At 47.4% G+C, this 19,242-nt stretch overlaps 1 protein-coding gene across 1 annotated transcript in view; it reads right to left on the bottom strand.

Moving 5' to 3' along the window:
• Window positions 1–10,528: 10,528 nt before the first annotated feature.
• The window catches only part of LOC119389528 (lachesin), a 74,638-nt gene continuing 65,924 nt past the window's right edge, over window positions 10,529–19,242 (bottom strand). Inside the window, exons 7-9 of the mRNA XM_037656838.2 lie at window positions 17,957–18,040; window positions 17,010–17,078; window positions 10,529–10,769 (exon numbers count right to left, since the gene is read on the bottom strand). Of these exons, the coding sequence (XP_037512766.1) occupies window positions 10,687–10,769; window positions 17,010–17,078; window positions 17,957–18,040 (236 nt within the window). The 3' untranslated portion in view covers window positions 10,529–10,686. The remainder of the gene's footprint in view (window positions 10,770–17,009; window positions 17,079–17,956; window positions 18,041–19,242) is intronic.

The following is a 19,242-nucleotide window of genomic DNA, read 5'->3' as shown; positions in this document are numbered from 1 at the left end:
TGCAAGTGTGCAGAGTCTGCTGTGGGAAATTCTTTGTCAACTCTTAATCAGGCAGAAGATCAGGGGAAGATGGAAACTTGAGGAGACGAAGGCTTCTTGAACGCGAGGTGTCGCTGAAGCGAACGTTTCGACTAGTGGTCCTGTCTTCTTCAAGGCCGCCCTCAACTGCTTACCTTAACACGTGTATCACACAAACACGTGCTAAGGTAAGCACGTGTACCTTAACACGTGTATCACACAAACACGTGCTAAGGTAAGCACATGTATGTGTGATACATACAACTGCCCCCCAACTGCTTGCCTCAGCACGTGTATCACAGATACACGTGCTAAGGCAAGTAGTTGCGACCTTGAAGAAGACAAGACCACTTGCCGAAACGTTGGCACCAGCGACAGCCCGTGTTGCAAGGATTTTTCAGCTCTTGGTGAACTCTTGCATCACGCGAGGGCATTTCGGTTGTTTGAATATCTATGCTGTGTGAACTCCCCTAGTGCGTGAAAATTTATATTGCAGTACGTGAATATCCATTCATGCGTTGATTTGTCTACTTTTTTTATTGTTAAACATATATGATGGCAGCATATTATGTAAGAGAGGTAGTCTGCGTCACACATAAGTATCAACGTCTCCTTATAAACACGTCTATTTAAAAGAAGCTTACGAGAAAAACAAGGAATAGAAAAATGTATTCAAGGAGCAGTGTTGTTATAACTGAGTGCTTGTGGAAGAACTCGAGCAGGATTATATTGACAAACCACCTGTATTGTGAGAAACTTAGTGGCTCGGCGTTTCAATCTGAGGAACCGCTCCAGAAAGATATCTAATAATCAAAAGAACATTGAGGATGAGTATACTGTCGTGGGGAAAATCAAGTATTTATTATTGACGCCTCAAACGCAAGTAGGTAGAACTAGAGTCTAATTTGAGCTCTTGGAATCAGTACACCATTTCACTTGCGCAAAACGTGTAAGTTTGCCTAAAGGAAGGCATGAAATACCATAAAATAGCAATGTATACAGGGTGTTTTTTTTTTTTGGGGGGGGGGGGATAATACAGATTGTTAATAAAAGTTCTATGACAGTCAGGCTTATTTCGTTTTCGCACATGAACTCTATGTCGAGGCGGAAATATTTTTCCACAGCTAATCATATTGACGTGATCGATGAATAAAAGCTCGTTAATTAGCCTTTGAATTATTGACATGAGTGCAGTTGTTTATATTAGAAAATTGTAGTGCGTGCCAAATTAAGGCATACCCATTTTTTTTAGAAGTCGCGAAAGTTGCACGTAATTAGAGATATTCATCATGGGACTTTAAGGCCGATACCGAAAGTGACCACACCCGGCGCGCAGCAAGCGCAACCGCTATGTTATGTCAGACCGGAACTACCCGCGACAAGGAAGTGACGAAATTCAAAGCAAGGCGCGCCAAGGCAGAATCTCTTAACGAAAATGGGCAAGCATTCAGAAATACGCAAGTAAAAACAGCTTATTGTTTGCGTGCGATGTGTGGTGCTTATCTGTTTCTTTCTTAAACTACAAACAGGCGCGAAAATATATTTCGCCTGTCTGCAAGAAGAAGCGCCGCAGCGTTTGCCCCTGAGTTTTATGCCTCGTATAGGGAAAGAAGATGTTGATATCGCATTTTTTTTTACACACAGCTCGAAAGAAACAGATAAGCTCCAAACACCACACGCGAAGGTAAGGCTATCTGCTGGCGCAACCGAGATGACTTGCCGCTTTTCACGAAAAGATACGACCGGGCCGCACCTTCATATAATTCTCGAATAGGCAGCGCACAAAGGCAACGAACACGTACACAAAAAAAGACGCAAACACAAACACAGTGTACGTGTTCGTTGCCTTTGTGCGCTGCCTATTCGAGAATCATGGCTCACCAACTAGCCCATCAGTACATTTTAAGCACCTTCATATAAATTTCGTCACTTCCCTGTCACGGGCAGTTTCGGTCTGACGTAACCGAGTGGTCGCGTTTTTCGCGCACCGGGCGCGATCAGTTTCGCTATCGGCCTTAAGATTCCATGACGAATACCTCTAATTACGTGCAACTTTGTTGACTTCTCAAAAAATGGGTATGCCTTAAATTAGCATGCACTACAACTTTCTAATATAAACACCTGCCCTAACGTCAGTAATTACGAAGTTAATTAACTAGCTTTTGTTAATTAGTCGCATCAATGTCGGTTCAACTGCGGCAAAGTATTTCCGCCTTGACGTGGAGTTCATGTGCGAAAATGAAAGGAGCCTTACTGTCATAGGATTTTTATAAAAATATGTATTATCTAAAAAAAAAACATCCTGTATAACAAGGAGACCTTAACCAACAGACTGAAACTGAAGGCGAGATTATAGAAAGGGAGGTTGCTCCCGTGGATGTGCGAATGTTTATTGATATTTGTGCAAAACGAATCAGGCCAACACTTTGTGCAATACTGGGCCAGCAATTCCGTCACTGCATTCCGTTGTCTTCAATTTTTTTCTTCTTTTTGTCTCTTATATGTGCTTTTGAAGAACCACGGGTAAAAATAGGCCGTTGTATTGTCTTCAAAATATCATATAATTATTTTTTCAAATAATATTTGTGCAAGGGATATGTCCTCCTGAGATTACATGAGCTTGTACCCGATGGAAGATTTGTCTCAAAATGAGAACCAGACAGGAAAATAAAACAGAATGCGACAGAACGGTTTGAGTTCATTGGAATGAAGGACGAAAGAGCCACGCGAATACAGGGTAATTCCACGTACATTTCTAGAGGCCCCGAAAGGCTTGTGCCAGTGCGAAGAGGAAAACAAACAGCAGTGAGAAATGAAGGCAAATACAGGCACGATACAATGATTGGGGAGGTTAATTCACATGAAGATTGTCTCCACTGCCAAGCGACTCTGCAGGAAAATATCGCGTGTGGTCTTTGCCCGTATCATTTTCATGTATCTTCTTGCTTTCACTGCCGCAAGAATATTCGAAGGATTCTTTATCTAAATGCAAATAAGACAACCAAGAATTTTAGGGAGGTAATTCATTCATCGCTACAGAACAATAGACTGCATATATTATCCCGAAAGAAAAAAGGGCGAATTCTTGAAGTTGACACCAGAAGAATGTGACCTATGGAAGTAAGAAAGAGAAAAAAAAAACCACGCGTGGGGATTTGGTCCAGGACAAAGAAGAGATTAATTAGCTGCGCAATCACGACTCGCAAATAAGCGATTTGCATCACATACGCTGTTGTATCGTTCCTAATCAAACAAGAGGAAACAGAATGTGTGACGCCAGGAAGCTGTGGCGACGCTGCTGGTATTGTTGCGGCATCTGCCGCACACACTCGGAACGCAAGGAGGGGGCTTCGCCACATTGCATCCTGCATCACAGAGATGGCGCAAGGGGTATCACGATGTCCAATAGTTTCTCACGTTTTCAAGAGCATAAATGCAACGAGTAAGCGGTTCGGGAGATGGCGCTAATTTACGTAAACGATGTCTTAGCAACTATCTCGGTTGCCTTGATTCCAGGCGCCTCCGATTGCGCGGATTGTTTTCCAACTTGCGACCGTGTTGGGCCCGACAGTCACAGCAAAACACAAGCTGGTCATTGAGGCGGGAACAAGCCGTAGGGAAGATCGCATTGGCAAAGAAACATCCATGACTTCTTTTGCGCAAAACGTACACGGACACAAGGAAAAAAAGAGGTAGACAACACGGGTGCAAACTCACAACTGACTTATTTTGAACAACGAACTTTACATTTATCTTCACGTATAACATACGTGAAGATAAGAGGTTGTCTACCTCTTTTTTCATTGTGTCCGTGTACGTTTTGCGCAAAAGAAGTCATGAATGAGTACCAACTCGCCCAACTTTCAGTACTGTTGCTACAAAAGAAACATCGTTTGCTCGGTGCTGCGCTCACGTGGACGAGGACGAAGAGGAGCACAGGACAGGCGTTGACTCGCAACTGAGCTTCTACGAGGAAAAATAAATTTACGTATTGGGCGAAGTACAACTACAACCCCATGAGCGCTGCACCTACGATAAGATGAACTCATGCTAACCAGCTCAATTTTCCCTTCTAATGGCAAAGAGGCATCGGACTTACCTCGTGCTAATTTTCTCCCTTTCTCGATGTGGTCAGTCGGCCACCGTAGAAACTTTTAATCGAGCGGCACCTTACGATTATACAGAGGTAGCGCAGTGTACATGGTAAAGTGGCGCTGTTGGGACATGTGAAGCCTTTTCTTCAAGGCTAACAACGCCTCAAATCGCGCGTGAAGCATATTGCTGCTGCGTGCAAGAACGGGTTGTTAAATGTTCTGTTGTCGCGTCAGAATTGAATTCCCAGCCTCCGACGTTAAATTATTTCGGTGTATTTCTACGAGAGAGAGATACAAATAGGGGCGAGGGGTTGACGTAACCGACACTTCTGGTTTGCTACTTTACACTACGTTTTCTTTATTTGATAGTGAGATGAATTTTTGCGTGGCTTGCTATAATCTGTAATTCTGGCAATGTGACCACATTTGTTTGCGCATGTGTGCGAATGCGTATATATTGAAGAATGACGAACAATAAAGTAAGTTGAAAGTTCGCGCTTGTCAGTGTTCTTTTTTTCTTACTGTGTCATTGAGTACAATCTGCGCCTACCATTTTTTACCCTTCAAGAAGTTATACGGACTCGTGTGGTACGCCGGAGGTTTTCTTTTTCCCGTAGCATCTGTCCGTAATCACCTTCGGGAAAAGTTCATCGCAGCGCCCCCCCCCCCCCTCCCAGTAAGTCAATGTATGGGGCAGATTTTGCGCCCCCCCACCTCTTAGGTGACTGCAAGGGTCAATGTACGGGGCATATTTTGCGCCCCCCCCCCCCGTCTTAGGCGATTAGGGGGGCGGCCGCCCCCCCCTCCTCCCCCCTGCCCCACCTGTGCGCACGCCTATGGAACTGAGTGCTGTATAATTGGTGGGCTGACTGCCAAGTCTGCTTTGACAAAGTACGACAAGGCGGCCCGAGGCATCCGCTGAACGCGTATCCCTACAGCTGTCGAACCAACAAGACGGTGAATACTATTCGAGAGTGGTGCAGACCGATATATTCTACGTATATCGTGGATAGCTTGCGTCGAATCGGTGCGAATGATAAGTCGAGGATAGCTAGCAGCCTGAACAAACGGAAGTGCTAACCACGTGTTCACCAAATTGACCGCCCCTAGGTTATAGATGTTTATCTGCATGTTCAACTCGTCAGGTATAGCCATGGTAGCTATCATTATGCAAAAAAAAAAGAAAAGAGGCGCGAGGGCTAGGTGCGTTCGTTTCCGCTTACTAAATGAAGCGGAAAACAGAAAAGAAAATACAAAAAAGCTAAACCAGTTGTAGACCATGCGCGTGAGCCAAAAACAAAAAAAAAACATCCTGCGAGCGCTTTTGGTTATATGAGAGTTAATTATACACCAACTGAAGGCTTCTCACTGAATTATTCAAAAGGAACTCATTGACCAGGAACGGAAAGGAAAAGTTGGGGCAGGTACGCACACGTGGTGCGAAGACTGCGGAAATAGCGTAGCTGTGACGTTCCCCTCCTCCTGTCCCTCACTTCCCTTCCCCTATAGATATGCTATATTATACATGGTTATGCTATGCATATTCACCCTTTTCCCTCCAACTCTCCCGCACTACGCTTTGCCCCCTCCTTGCTATACTGTACTATACGTGGCTGTGGTATGCTTTCTTTCTCGCTTTTCCCCTTTCTTTTTATCTCTTTCTGCCTCCCTCTATTTCTTGCTTTCTTTCTTTGATGCTCTCTCTTTCTCTTTTGCCCTCTCGTTCTTCCATCTTTTTTCGTGTCTGTTTCTTTCTATCTCTTTATCTCCGTGCATTTCTTTCTCTCTCTTCCTATCTTTTTTCTGTCTTTCTTTCCTTTATTTTTCTCTCTTTCTTTCTCTCTCTCTCTCTCTCTTTGTGTACTCGTTCTCTCGCTCGTCCGAGGTACTGCATCCCACGCCTGACAAATCGACGCACGTGTTCTGGGAGCGAAGGAGAACACGAAGAAGAGGACGAAGAGAGCGTGCGCAGTTCATGATGATGATAGTCTTTGTTCGCGACTAGCGGGGTTTCTCCCAGCATGAAGAGGTCCTCTGTTAAAACCAATATAGAAACATTTCCAAGAAGCCCTCGTAGATAACTACGCTCTCCCACTCGTCACAACGAGCGAATCGCTATCGTTTTCTTTGTTTTTCTTCTTTTTTTTGCGCGAGCTTGCCGACATCTATACTATCGGAACAAACTAAATTTGAAATTTAAATAACGGATCCCTTGCTGCGTTAATCATTACGCAGTCCACATATCTGCTTACAGACGATAACGATAACGTATGTTCCCCTTTAATAACGTTTATTTTTACCGATGCGGCCAGCCAAGAGCTGTCCGTTTTCACGCACGTCTCAGGGAGCGCACAAATACCTACATTCTGGTGCGCCGGTAAATGCTCAGGCCAGGAAATGAACGCACACATGCCTCAAGTTAAGCTGTCGATATCAGCGAGTGTATAACAAGGCGTTAGTGAGAACTTCTTCCTCATAATAATTGCTGCGGTCTAACGTCCCAAAACCACGATATGATTATGAGGGACGCCGTAGTGGAGGGCTTCGGAAATTTCGACCACTTGGAGTTTTTTTAACGTGTACCTAAATCTAAGTACACTCACCTCAAGGATTTTCGCCTCCATCGAAAATCGGGCCGCCGCGGCCGGAATTCTATCCCGCGACCTGCGAGTCGGCAGTCGATCACCATAACCACTGGACCACCGTGGCGGGTATGAAAACTTCTTCCTCAAACACACTATACTGTGCATTCTCAGCGCCAGTTCCTCCCACAGCAACCTGCACACAATGGTTCCACGAAAGCTGCAGTGTACTCAACTCGCCGGGGAAGCAATGTTGATAGCGCTTTGTGCTGTCCTCTCGTTTCTAATTTTCTGTCCTCGTAATTTGCATTGTAGAATACTGCAGCCATAGAACTGGATTCGAGCACGGTGAAATTTCGAGGACAGGAAAGACGCTTATTTCCTGCAACTCTTAAGGAACCATGGCTCAGCGTCACTGGGGGAGTGAGAGAGAACTCAGGAAACGAGAGACCACCTTCTCGAGAAACGAGTACCCACCGAGCGCAAGGCCAGGGTACCTCTCTCCCTATTAAAAAAACCTTTGCGTACCCGGCGGCACTCGTAATCGGTCCTAGTGCTTCCCGCATCGGACGCTATAATAGCTTGACCACCGCTGTGGTTCTCCGGCAATAGAAGACCCAACAGGGGGGCTGTTACGGTCGTTTGGGTCCTCTTCAAATCCGGCGTTGGCACACGGACACGCAACTGCACGCATTTAGCCCATCTAGGGGATAAACCATTCGTCCCGTCTGCCGAACGGCTGCGTTTTACCCAACTTAGCACGATTGTGGCTTAGAGTGTAACTATGGCCTGATACAAACTACCCTAGTTCACCGTTCTTCTAGATGTTATGTAATCTTGACAGTTGTATCCAGGAAGCTCACTCTCCCATTTATTAAAGCCTCGTTCACACCTGCGACTAGCACCGGTCGCGCGACCGTTTGCGACTGGTGACCAAAACGCGACTCAAGGCGACCGATGTTCCCACCTTCTTGTACCCGTCGCCACACAGTATTCACGTCTGCTCGCATTGCCATAGCCCCGTAAAATAAGTTGGCATTCGGTTCCTGCGCATCTGATTGGTTCAGAGGTTAGCGACTGCAGCCGCGCGACTGAAAAAAAAAAAAACGAGCAGCGAGTGGCTGAGCCCAAGAGGTCGCTTTGCGACCAGAGTTCACTTGCGACTAGTTGCTGTGCGACTAACTTAGTCTCGCGACCAGTACTATAGTCGCAGGTGCGAACGATCCTTTACACTTAGAGCCTTTTATTTTCCATCCTACGGTGCTCCTACATCACCGTCAATCAGCTCGCAAAGATGTCAAAGCAACAGTGTCTCCTCTAGACTCGAATGCTTTTGAAACTGACCTCTTAAACAAGGTTAAAAAGCTCATGAAAAGCCAGGCTTACCTTTTTAATACGCTGGCCGATTCGCTGTAACACATATACCTCGGGATCTAACTACGCAGGTGTTCGTTCGGGAAAAAAATGCAAGAATAGCGCCCTGTGGTATTGCAGTGCTCTTTGGCCGGCCCCAGTGCGTCACTCGGAGCTGCGGTCGCCATATCATTTATTAATAATACACTAGAAAGAAATCTGGCGCTAGTGTATATGGGAGGTGCAACGCATGGTGCTTCGGCCAGCATGGGAATGATGGGAGTACATGAATAGGCCTATAAGGTTCGTTTTTTCGGCTCCATTTGGCTCCGTACGTGTGGCCTGCGGCTGCTTTGTCCCTACATGAAGTTCTCGAAACATTCAGTAGTTTCATTTCATCACCTTAACCCTTTTAGGCTGACCAATTCAAATCAGTACACGAAGTTCACAACTATCCATTCTTTTATCCGAAACAAAAGCCAAAACACACAATATACAAAGCCACAAGTTTGTTCGAAGCAGCAAGCACGAGGACTAGGCAAATCCATGTACTGCCCATCATTCACATGGTCGCTGAACGATCGCAGCGCCAGAGTTCCCTCTAGTAGATATTGCAGGAAACTCACCGCTTAGAGCCCCTAAAAATAAAACTTAGTTACCACAGCAGCGCTATCGCAGCAGCTGCTGTGGTGCACAGGTCAGCTCTTCATAATATAGTTGGTTCACGCGATAGCGAAACGATCGTGCCACAGCAATGCTTCTGCCTCGGTGAGCAACAGATGTGTTAGGCGCCCGGTTCGCAGTGCGATGGATATCGCTGCTCTGGAATAATGCAGCGATTGTATTTTATTATTTTCCGCGATTCACTACTAACACGATCTGCGCCACTTCTAAGTTATCGCAATGATCGGCCAGTCGAGAGTACTCGATGGCGAAAAAAAAAAGAAATAAAGACAGGGCCAAGCAATAACAGAAAAAAAAGCTACGTTAAACCAATCACGTTGTGCTTAGACGTTAACCAACATCGCGGCGAGGATCAATATTTCAATAAGCCACGTGTGGGGTAGCTACGGAATGGATTGACCTCAGAAGCCTCTGAAGTGTGGTTCGTTGGGTTAGTTGATCACGCGTCTGTAAAATAGAAAAACTACGCAAAAGGAGACCAAGCACGAGCGAAGGAACACACGGGGGGAGCGCCGAGTTGTTAGCACTCGTCTTGTGTGTTCCTTCACTCGTGCTTCGTCTCCTTTTGTGCAATTTTTTCCCTTTCACAAAGATTAAGCTCGTCAGCGAACGGCCCACCTGCCAAAGTCAGTAGTCGTTTATGGGAAACATGGTGTTGCTGCTGAAGAATTTTATTCAATTTACATTTTAAAATAAATTCCGGGGCCTTACGCGTCAAAACCACGTCACGTTTATAAGGCACGCCGTAGTGAGGGACTCCTGGTCGATTTCGACCACCAGGGTTTTTTTTTTGTTTGTGACGTGCAGCTAAATCTAAGTATACGCCGGTGTTCGCGCATTGAGCTCCCATCTAAATGTGGCCGCTGCGATCGGGAATCGAACCCGCGTCCTCGTGTTTGGTCGCGCAAAAGCTTAGCTGCTAAGCTACAGTGGTGGATTTCATTATACATCCGTATAATGATCTGTCAGTAAAACCTAATATAAAATCTGTCAGTAAAACCTAATACCATAAAACGCGCAACCTTCACGGTGTTGCTTCCCTGCGGTACTAGCCCATTTGTAATACACTTTTAACACACGAGCGCCTTATTCGACAATTGTGAGTTCTCTCAACGGTGCGCTGGTGTACTAGTTCGCTCGCTCACATGACAAATCAATCAATCAATCAATCAATCAATCAATCAATCAATCAATCAATCAATCAATCAATCAATCAATCAATCAATCAATCAATCGTCTGCAATCATGGGCGTGCGCAGGAGGATTCTCCATCAAGGGGGTGAGGCAAGTTTCACCGCCCCCCCCCCTTCCCTCGTTGGTCGAGTCACCCCCCCCCCCAAAAAAAAAAAAACGAGCTCCACAATGAATGCAAACATGACAATGGAGTGATGACGTGCTTCTCATAAAGGCCTGCCATTGGTCCCGGGCTTTCAGGGGTAAAGGTTGGAAGTAAGCAGATCTTTGAATGCAACATCAAGAGTCCATGGTCGCCATTATTGTCAAAACACGTGAGTAGCCATAACCCGGCGCATTAAAAAAATGACATGAAAGGTACGACTGAGTAAAGGTATGGGACAGAACTGCCCCCTCCCCTTTATTATGACTTGGGGGCGGAGCCGCTCAACCCCCCCCCCCCCTTCCTTGTGAACTCCCCTGTGTGATTTCCGCAAAATGATTCGGACTAACTATATAAAGGCAAAAATCAACTTCTCAACGCAACTTTTTCGTCCCCAAACACGCGAATGTATGAGACGAAACGGATCCCGTTGCTTGCGCCGCGAACAGCGCGCCTGAGATGACACCAGAAAACACTCAGCCGTTTTTTAATAAACTCTAAAACAAAAGGTGTATCCACACAGCGTCGTCTCTATAGTGTCCACCGCACTGAAGACGACGATAGCTCACTGCTATCCGCACAGGACATCTCGCACGGCTAGCACGCCCAGCGTTCTCTTTCAGATCGCGCACAGGAGCACCAGTAGAAGAGGCACGAGCCTTGCACGGAAGCCGTCGAAGACTGAAATGCCGCCGCTTGTGTCTGCAAGGAAAAAAATAAAACAATACGCGCAAGTGCTTTCAATTACGTTAGCAGCACCTGCGCGATGCAATACAAAAGCACTGCTGGTTTTCTTCAGGACTACACACCTTAACGAAACTTTACAGATAACTCTTGCTTATACGTGTGTGCGTGAATGTAGCTGTTATTTGTGAGTATACGTGATCGTTGCATATACAATAGTCGACACCCGGCATCTGGAGTAGCAAGCCAGGCGATGAACCAGTCTAACATCTCCGGAGTAAGAATTTGAAAATTTGTTATCTATCTATTTAATTATGGTATACGATAGGAAGAGGATGACTACGACAAATCAGTTCAGCAGACGCCTGCAAGGTGGTGGAAGGCTCACGAAAGAAAAAGGTTGCCGAACGAAGCCTCAAGAAAATCCCGGACCCGGATGAGCATTTGTTATCTAGAAAGCTTTCTTTCTGAGAAATTTCCTTGTAGCTATATGCTGCAAATGGTGTGAAGAAAATGCTGACGTTTTAGAATAAACTTAATTCATCATAAAAAGAACTGGGGGTGCTGAGCGCGCCGAGTCGGCCTTCGTAGAGAGGCAATGAAAGGGAGAGGTGCTGTTCATAGTTGTCACAGTATCGAGGCGTTGCATTGCGCCAATGATATTTTTGTTCACTCCCACACGAATCCGTGGCATGAAATTCATTCTAACCAACCCATTCCGATGAAGGTACGGCGAGTTATGCCTCTTGCTTGACTCTGGTAACAGCCTTGTTTGTAACTACAGGGACGGTGGTGTAGTGTTATAAAATATTGCTGTATTGGTGTAGTGTTATAAAATATTGATAGTATGCGTTTAATAGTTCAGGTACGGTGAGCGTCTTAGAGGCGAGACAGCGACGGGACAGCAGTCAGTTCCCCGAAACGGAGCCAGCACGAGCACCAACCACAACAACCGTCGTCTTCATCGTTCTCTACGGTAACCGTATTTATCACTACAATCACTTCCCGGCAGAAAAGGAGCCATCCTGGCGACCTATGGCACAGGTAATACTGGTGGGTCGTAGTGAGGTTTCAATCGTTCGACATGAACAGTTTCGCGCCCGCGGCGGCGTTGATCCGTAGGTGGCTGAAGAGGCTCAATAACGCAGTTGACCGGTGAAGTCTGGCGTAGGACCCGGTAAGGACCGTCATACTTAGGGACGAGCTTTGCGGAAAGGCCGGGGGCAGATGAGGGCACGCGAAGCCACACGATTGTTCCAGGTGAATATGACGAAGCAGATAAGTTTCGGTCATGAGAGTGTTTCTGGCGGGCCTGGTCGTGCGTGGTAAGCGAGCGTGCGAGCTGCCGACATTCTTCGGCATAAGTGGCAGCTTCGGCTAGAGTCGTAGTTTCTGAGGGGTCCGGTCGGTACAGAAGAATAGTATCCAAGAACGAGGAAGGTTCCCGACCATAAAGGCAGGAAGAACGGAGAAAACCCCGTAGTAGACTGAATGGCGCTGTTGTAAGCATACGTGACAAACGGCAGTATGCTGTTCCAATTCGTGTGGTCATCGGAACCATACATGGAGAGCATGTCGCCGAGTGTGCGATTGAAGCGCTCGGTCATCCCGTTGGTTTGCGGGTGATATGCGGTAGTAGTTCGATGGACAACGTTGCATTCGCGGAGGAGGGCTTCTACGGCTTCGGATAAGAAGGAACGTCCGCGGTCACTGAGTAGCTCGCGAGGTGCACCATGCCGAAGAACGAGATTTCGAAGGATGAACAAGCCGACCTCACGCCCTGTGGCCTCTGGAAGCGCGGAAGTTTCAGCGTAGCGCGTGAGGTGGTCCACAGCGACGATCACCCAGCAGTTGCCATCTGGTGTGTACGGTAGGGGACCGTACAAATCGATCCCGATGCGGTCGAACGGCCGATAGGGACAGGGCAGTGGCTGGAGTGGACCTGTGGTCGTGTGCACAGAGCTCTTCCGGCGTTGGCACTTGGAGCATGAACGGACGTACTGCCGAACAAAGCGGTACATTCCGCGCCAGTAGTATCGAATCCGGAGGCGTGCATATGTCTTCACCACACCAGCATGGGCGCATTGCGGATCCGCGTGAAAGGAGGCACAGACGTCGGAACGTAGATGGCGAGGAATTACCAGCAACCATTTGCGGCCATCAGACAGGTAGTTTCGGCGGTACAGGAGGCCATCACGGATTTTAAAGTGGCGAGCAGCGCGTCGAAGCGAGCGGTTGGTTGTATGTGGAGACGCCTGAGACAGATACTCTAGGAGAGAGGCTATCCATGGATCCTGGCGTTGCTCAGATGACATGTCGGCATGTTCAAGAGATGAACAATCGCAGCTCGAAATAGACGCAACACCATACTCATGGGGAAGCGGCGAACGAGAAAGAGCGTCGGCATCCGAATGCTTACGGCCTGACCGATAGATGACACGGATGTCATAATCTCGAAGACGGAGCGCCCAACGAGCTAGGCGACCAGATGGGTCTTTTAATGACGATAACCAGCACAAAGCGTGGTGATCAGTCACAACGTCGAATGGGCGGCCATATACGTAAGGTCGAAATTTCGTGATTGCCCAAACGATGGCAAGGCATTCTTTTTCGGTGACTGAGTAGTTCTTTTCTGCTTTAGTGAGAGTGCGACTGGCGTAGGAAACGACATACTCGTCGAAGCCAGATTTACGCTGGGCAAGAACAGCGCCGAGGCCTACTCCACTAGCGTCCGTGTGGATTTCGGTTGGAGCATCCGGGTCAAAGTGGCGTAGGATAGGTGGGGATGTCAGAAGATGGCGTAAAGAGGCGAATGCTTTGTCGGAAGCGGAAGACCACGCCGAAATGTCTTGGTTGTCGGCAAGTAGCTGTGTGAGTGGGGCGATTATCGTCGCGAAATCGCGCACAAATCTGCGAAAGTACGAACAAAGGCCTATGAAGCTACGGAGTTCTTTTAGTGTAGACGGCCTGGGAAAGTCGGCGACAGCGCGAAGCTTGGCAGGATCGGGACGGACACCATCTTTGCTGACAACGTGCCCTAAGATGGTAAGCTGGCGTGCGGCGAAATTGCACTTCTTCAAGTTCAGCTGCAGTCCCGCGTCCGCAAGGCAAGTGAGGACGCTTGCGAGGCGAGTGAGGTGGGAGTCGAAGTCCTTCGAGAAAACGACGATGTCATCCAGATAGCACAGGCACGTGTTCCATTTTAGGCCTCTTAGGATGTTGTCCATCAGACGTTCGAAGGTGGCAGGCGCATTACAGAGGCCAAACGGCATCACGTTGAACTCGTACAGTCCGTCAGGAGTTACAAACGCAGTCTTGGGGCGGTCGGCTTCATTCATAGGAACCTGCCAGTAGCCCGATCGAAGGTCTAAAGAAGAAAAGAACTCTGCTCCTTGCAGGCAATCGAGAGCGTCGTCAATTCTGGGCAGCGGGTAAACATCTTTTCGCGTGATCTTATTAAGACGCCTATAATAAATGCAGAATCTGATGCTGCCGTCCTTTTTTTTCACCAGCTCAACCGGGGAGGCCCAAGGGCTGTGTGAAGGTTGGATTACGCCACGTTGAAGCATGTCGCTCACCTGCTCGTCGATGACCCGGCGTTCAGCGTGAGAGACTCGATACGGATGCTGGCGCAAAGGTGCGTGGGTGCCGGTGTCAATGCGGTGAACGATGGCAGACGTGCGGCCCAAAGAACGTTGGTTATGGTCGAATGACGTCTTGAAGCGATCAAGTAGCGCCATGAGTTGCGTACGCTGAGCAGGGGGGAGCTCAGAATCAATCGATGGAAGGAATGCCTCGAGAGATGAAGTGGTAGTGGTATCAGAGGTAATGCTGTTGACATGAGGAGTTGTCGAGCCATCAGGCAGGTGACTGGAGTAAACAGAGACTATTTCCTCAAGGTGACCTATTAGTTCGCCGTGGAACAAGGTGGCTGGGGAAGAAAACGGGTTCGTGATATAGATGGCACCGCAAGAGTTTTCTATAGTGACAACTGCGAATGGGAGAAGGAAGCTCTTGCGAGAGCCAAATGCTTCGGAGGGTGTAAACAGGGCAGTGACAGAGGACGCGCCGTCGCAAGAGAGTGGCACAAGAACAGAGGACAGAGGAGGAATGTGAGTGTCCGCAGCGACGACGACTCGAGAAGAGAATGTCTGGTCAGAGGGCCCGTCATACATCGGCGTTTGACACAGCGGCAGTTCACACATCGTTGACAACTCTAGTTCGGCACGCGCACAGTCAACGACGGCATGATGAGCGGAAAGGAAGTCCCAGCCCAAGATGATGTCATGCGAACATGGTGAAAATACGACAAATTCAACTGCATACAAAACGTTCTGTATGACTAGCCGAGCTGTGCACGCCATAGAAGGCTGGATGTGGTGCGAAGTTAACGTACGGAGAGAGACGTCGGAAAGCGGAATCGTAATCTTCTTTAACTTGCGGCACATTTCACCACTCAGCACAGACACAGCAGCACGAGTATCAACGAGCGCTTGCACAGCTACACCATCAATATACACAGTTATTTCGTTGGCGGGTAGAAATCGAGGCCTTGAAGTTTTCGATATGAGCGCAGCTCTTGCCTCGGGAACTGCGACGGTTAGTTTTCCGCTGGGACGGGTGGCGGGCGACGAACCATAGGCGAAATGGAACGGCGCCGTGGTGCGGGTGACCGATGCCTGTCGAAGCCGCGACGACTTGACGATGACGTGTCCGACGTGGGGTGGAAGGAACTCGACTGAGGTGCCTCTGTACGATAGTAGCCGTACCCTTCTTCGCCAGCACCTTGGCGGAAATCACGACGACGACAGAAACGGGCGACATGGCCAGGGAGACGGCAGGAATAGCAGATCGGCCTGTTGTCGGGTGTGCGCCAAGGATTGGAGGACGGTGGTGCGGGACGGCGAAAAGGGGGCGGGTCCGGGCGTACAGGCGGACTTGCTGCGTAGAAGGCATTAGCCTGTCGAGCAGGGTCCGTGACGAGTGGTAGCGACAGCGATGGTCGTCTGGCGACCTCAGCGTAAGTCAGAGGTGCGGAGGTAGGCGAAGGATGGTAGGTGGAAGGGAGAGCGTCAGAGACTTGCTCCTCTATCGCTTGTCTGAGCGTCGGGGTCAGCGTATGCGCACTGGCCGGAACGTAAGGCACAAGAGACAGTTGTCGCGCCACTTCTTCGCGGACGAACTGCTGTATCTGTTGCATTAACGTGGTCTGGTCGGCAGAAACAGCGCCAACGGTTAATGCAGACGTTGCGGCCGTGTCGAAGCTCGGCTGTCGCGTAGAAATGCGCTGTCTCCGCAGCTCGTCGTAGCTCTGACAGTACTGAGTCACCTCTGCGACAGTTTGAGGGTTTTTGGCAACGAGCATGTGGAAGGCGTCGTCTTCAATACCTTTCATAATGTGCCGGATTTTGTCAGTATCAGACATGTCTGGATTGACACGACGGCAGAGGTCCACAACATCCTCGATATAAGACGTGAAGGTCTCACCAGAACGCTGCGCGCGGCCGCGCAAGCGCTGTTCGGCGCGGAGCTTGCGAACAGCGGGTCGGCCGAATACTTCCGCGAAGCGTGTCTTAAAGGACGACCAGTTAGGAATGTCAGCTTGGTGATTGTTAAACCACAGCTGTGCCACACCCGCGAGATAGAAGTCAAGGTAGCCAAGTTTATCGGCTTCATCCCACTTATTGTGCGCGCTTACTATTTCGTATGAAGATAGCCAGTCTTCGGCGTCTTGCTCGTCGGAGGCGTTGAAAATAACCTGATCCCGCTGTCTTGGCATGCCGGAACAGGTAAGAGATGGGGTTGGGGTAGCAGCTTGCTGGGCCATGTCGTCAGGAATCGACGAGGCGGGAGGTAGAGTCCGAGAACGAAGTTCCAGGGTGAAGAACCCAGCACGCTCCACTAATTGATAGTATGCGTTTAATAGTTCAGGTACGGTGAGCGTCTTAGAGGCGAGACAGCGACGGGACAGCAGTCAGTTCCCCGAAACGGAGCCAGCACGAGCACCAACCACAACAACCGTCTTCTTCATCGTTCTCTATGGTAACCGTATTTATCACTACAATATAAAATATTGCGGCGGTGAACCGCCGTTCCACCGTTCAGGACGGTGCTGGAATGCACCAAAACGCCAGGCTTATATATTCCCACTTTTTCTATGTGAAGACATTTGCTTCGTAAACCTGCTAGACTGTTTCATCGGCCTATATGCTGTCTAGCTTTCCAGCAGTTATTCAGAAGGATTATTCTTTTACTTGCCTTGTGAGGTACCATCCTTGGGCTCGTTATCCTCAGAGAAGCCGTCTTCGGAGGCGAAATATTTCCCATCTAAAAGAAAAAAAAAGGAGAACGAGAGCGTAAAGAATACGTAGAATGTTGCTTTAAAAAAGTGGCAACCAATAATATAGTGCGTTCATTAGGGATGCTTCAAGGTGACGAAGAAGCAACGAATATTCTAGTTTTACTGTGGGGCATCATTGTATAACGCGGCAGGCATGCAGCCCTCAAATGGTAATTTATAGGGCCGGCGTGTTCATTATTAAGGGTGTGCGAATAGTAAATGTAGAACCAAGTAGAATACGAAACGAATACGAATAGTGATGAGATGACACCGAATAAAATGCGAATCGGATACTATATTAATAGTTTTCGAATAGTGAAGCAATCATTTTCAAAAACAGAATTGCACAACATTTTATTTGAAACATATTCGCAAACTGTAACAAAAGAACATTACGATAACTTTTAACCGACAACAAGTGTCACAGTTTTGTAAACTGAGGTGAGCTCATCTACACCAGTGACAACAGCGTTCGAGATGTTTTGTAACTGTGGCTTGTGGGTTGAAATACATCGGTGACTACATTATTTAATGTAGTATTTTGTCTTAAGTAAAACTGAGACTCAAATTAAACAATGTTTCAGGGTTCGAACACAACAATTCAGAGAGAGATAAGATGCACTATTCATTGTACCATAGCATTCAGTCACATTCGTAGGGATCGGTCACGCAAAAATTATAGGACAAAAGTTTCCACTTTGGCAATCTAACTGAGGGGTGTCAGGGAGATGTGACATGAATTAAAGAATAGAGTTCAAATATGCAGTTTTAAAATATGGCTTCTATAGAGCTTGGCGTTTGAAGTCTACATATTCAACGCTTACAAAAAAGAAAGAAAAAAGGAAAAAAAAATGAAGTTACTGACCATGGTAGGAACTTCGGCCGTACGGATGCCTATCCGCTTGGTGAGAATCCAAGCTTTGCTGCTGCCGGGAATGTGGCGAAAGCTCTGCAAATAATGAAACGAATGCGTCCGTTTGAAACAACTTTGAATGCAAGCATTTTAACACGCAAAGCTTTTTTTCTCCATCGAAACTCATGTGATATAAGATGTGTTTCAATGCGAAAGACCTTATAAAATGTTGTTCTATGGATATTAATAACTTCTTAACATTTAATGCGCTTAAGGTAATATCACTCGTTACCCTGCTGAAGGGCATTGCACCTATCCGTACACATATCTCGGCCTTCTTAAACTTCAATTGATAGCCAGCGCTCGTTTGTGTCGTTTTCTCATCTTTGGTGTTTCGTCCTTTTTTTGCGCTGTTTCGCAACGAACCATTGTCGACTGGCCCTGTCAACCCCGATTCCTGATATGTGCGCATGAAGCAACTGCAGCGAATGTTTCGTGTAACATATGTTACCAGAAACTGGGTTAATATATTCGCTATTTAACCTTACACCGGTATGCAATGGGCAAAAAACTACGCAGCATAACTCATTCAAGCTCAACTGTCGCTTTCGAGATTCATGTGTCACTTAATATAAATGACAAATCATTATATCAATAGAATTAATTTAATCGATCCGTTATCTCATCGCGGCTCAAACAGGCACACATCCTTACTTATTTTTTATCAGACTACGAATGTATACAGCAATAACGTGAGGTAGAGGGGTTGAAAGACACCGCTGAACAGTGATCTGCCACAAAGATAAGATGACTTTCTTACAAGTTCAATCAAATTTGTGCAACTCTCTGAGTATTTTTTGTGCTCCTTGATGCAGTGAACTGCATGAAATGTTCACGAAATGAAATAGTAGGTGGGATGCAGTACATTGGAAGGAACGACGAGGTACGGTAGAGTACGTTGCCAATATTTTCTGCGTCTCATCCAAACGTCGTGGCTTGGATGAGAACCTGTGACAAAGACCTAAAGTTTGGCTTGTGTTTCACTGATCTCGTGTGAGAGAAAGACTCGCGTACCAGCTTGATTACAGCAGCTTTATAAGCATTGCGTAACGGAAGTCATTAAAAAAGTCACAGAGTCTCTTATGCATTCAACTAAGAAGACTCAAAGGCGAATACCTTTTTTTTCTTCTCAGTCGATGTATTGATCCTCCCCCGCCCTCCTCCGAAAGCTTTCTGCACCTAACGTGGTAGAAAGCTTGCAATGCCTCCGGGACCGGAGGCATTGCAAGCTTTCTACA

This window comes from Rhipicephalus sanguineus, chromosome 4, assembly GCF_013339695.2.
Source record: "Rhipicephalus sanguineus isolate Rsan-2018 chromosome 4, BIME_Rsan_1.4, whole genome shotgun sequence".
Classification (NCBI taxonomy): Eukaryota; Metazoa; Arthropoda; class Arachnida; order Ixodida; family Ixodidae; genus Rhipicephalus; species Rhipicephalus sanguineus.
Note: the sequence above shows the minus strand (reverse complement) of the source record. Positions and strands in the feature narration are given on the sequence as shown.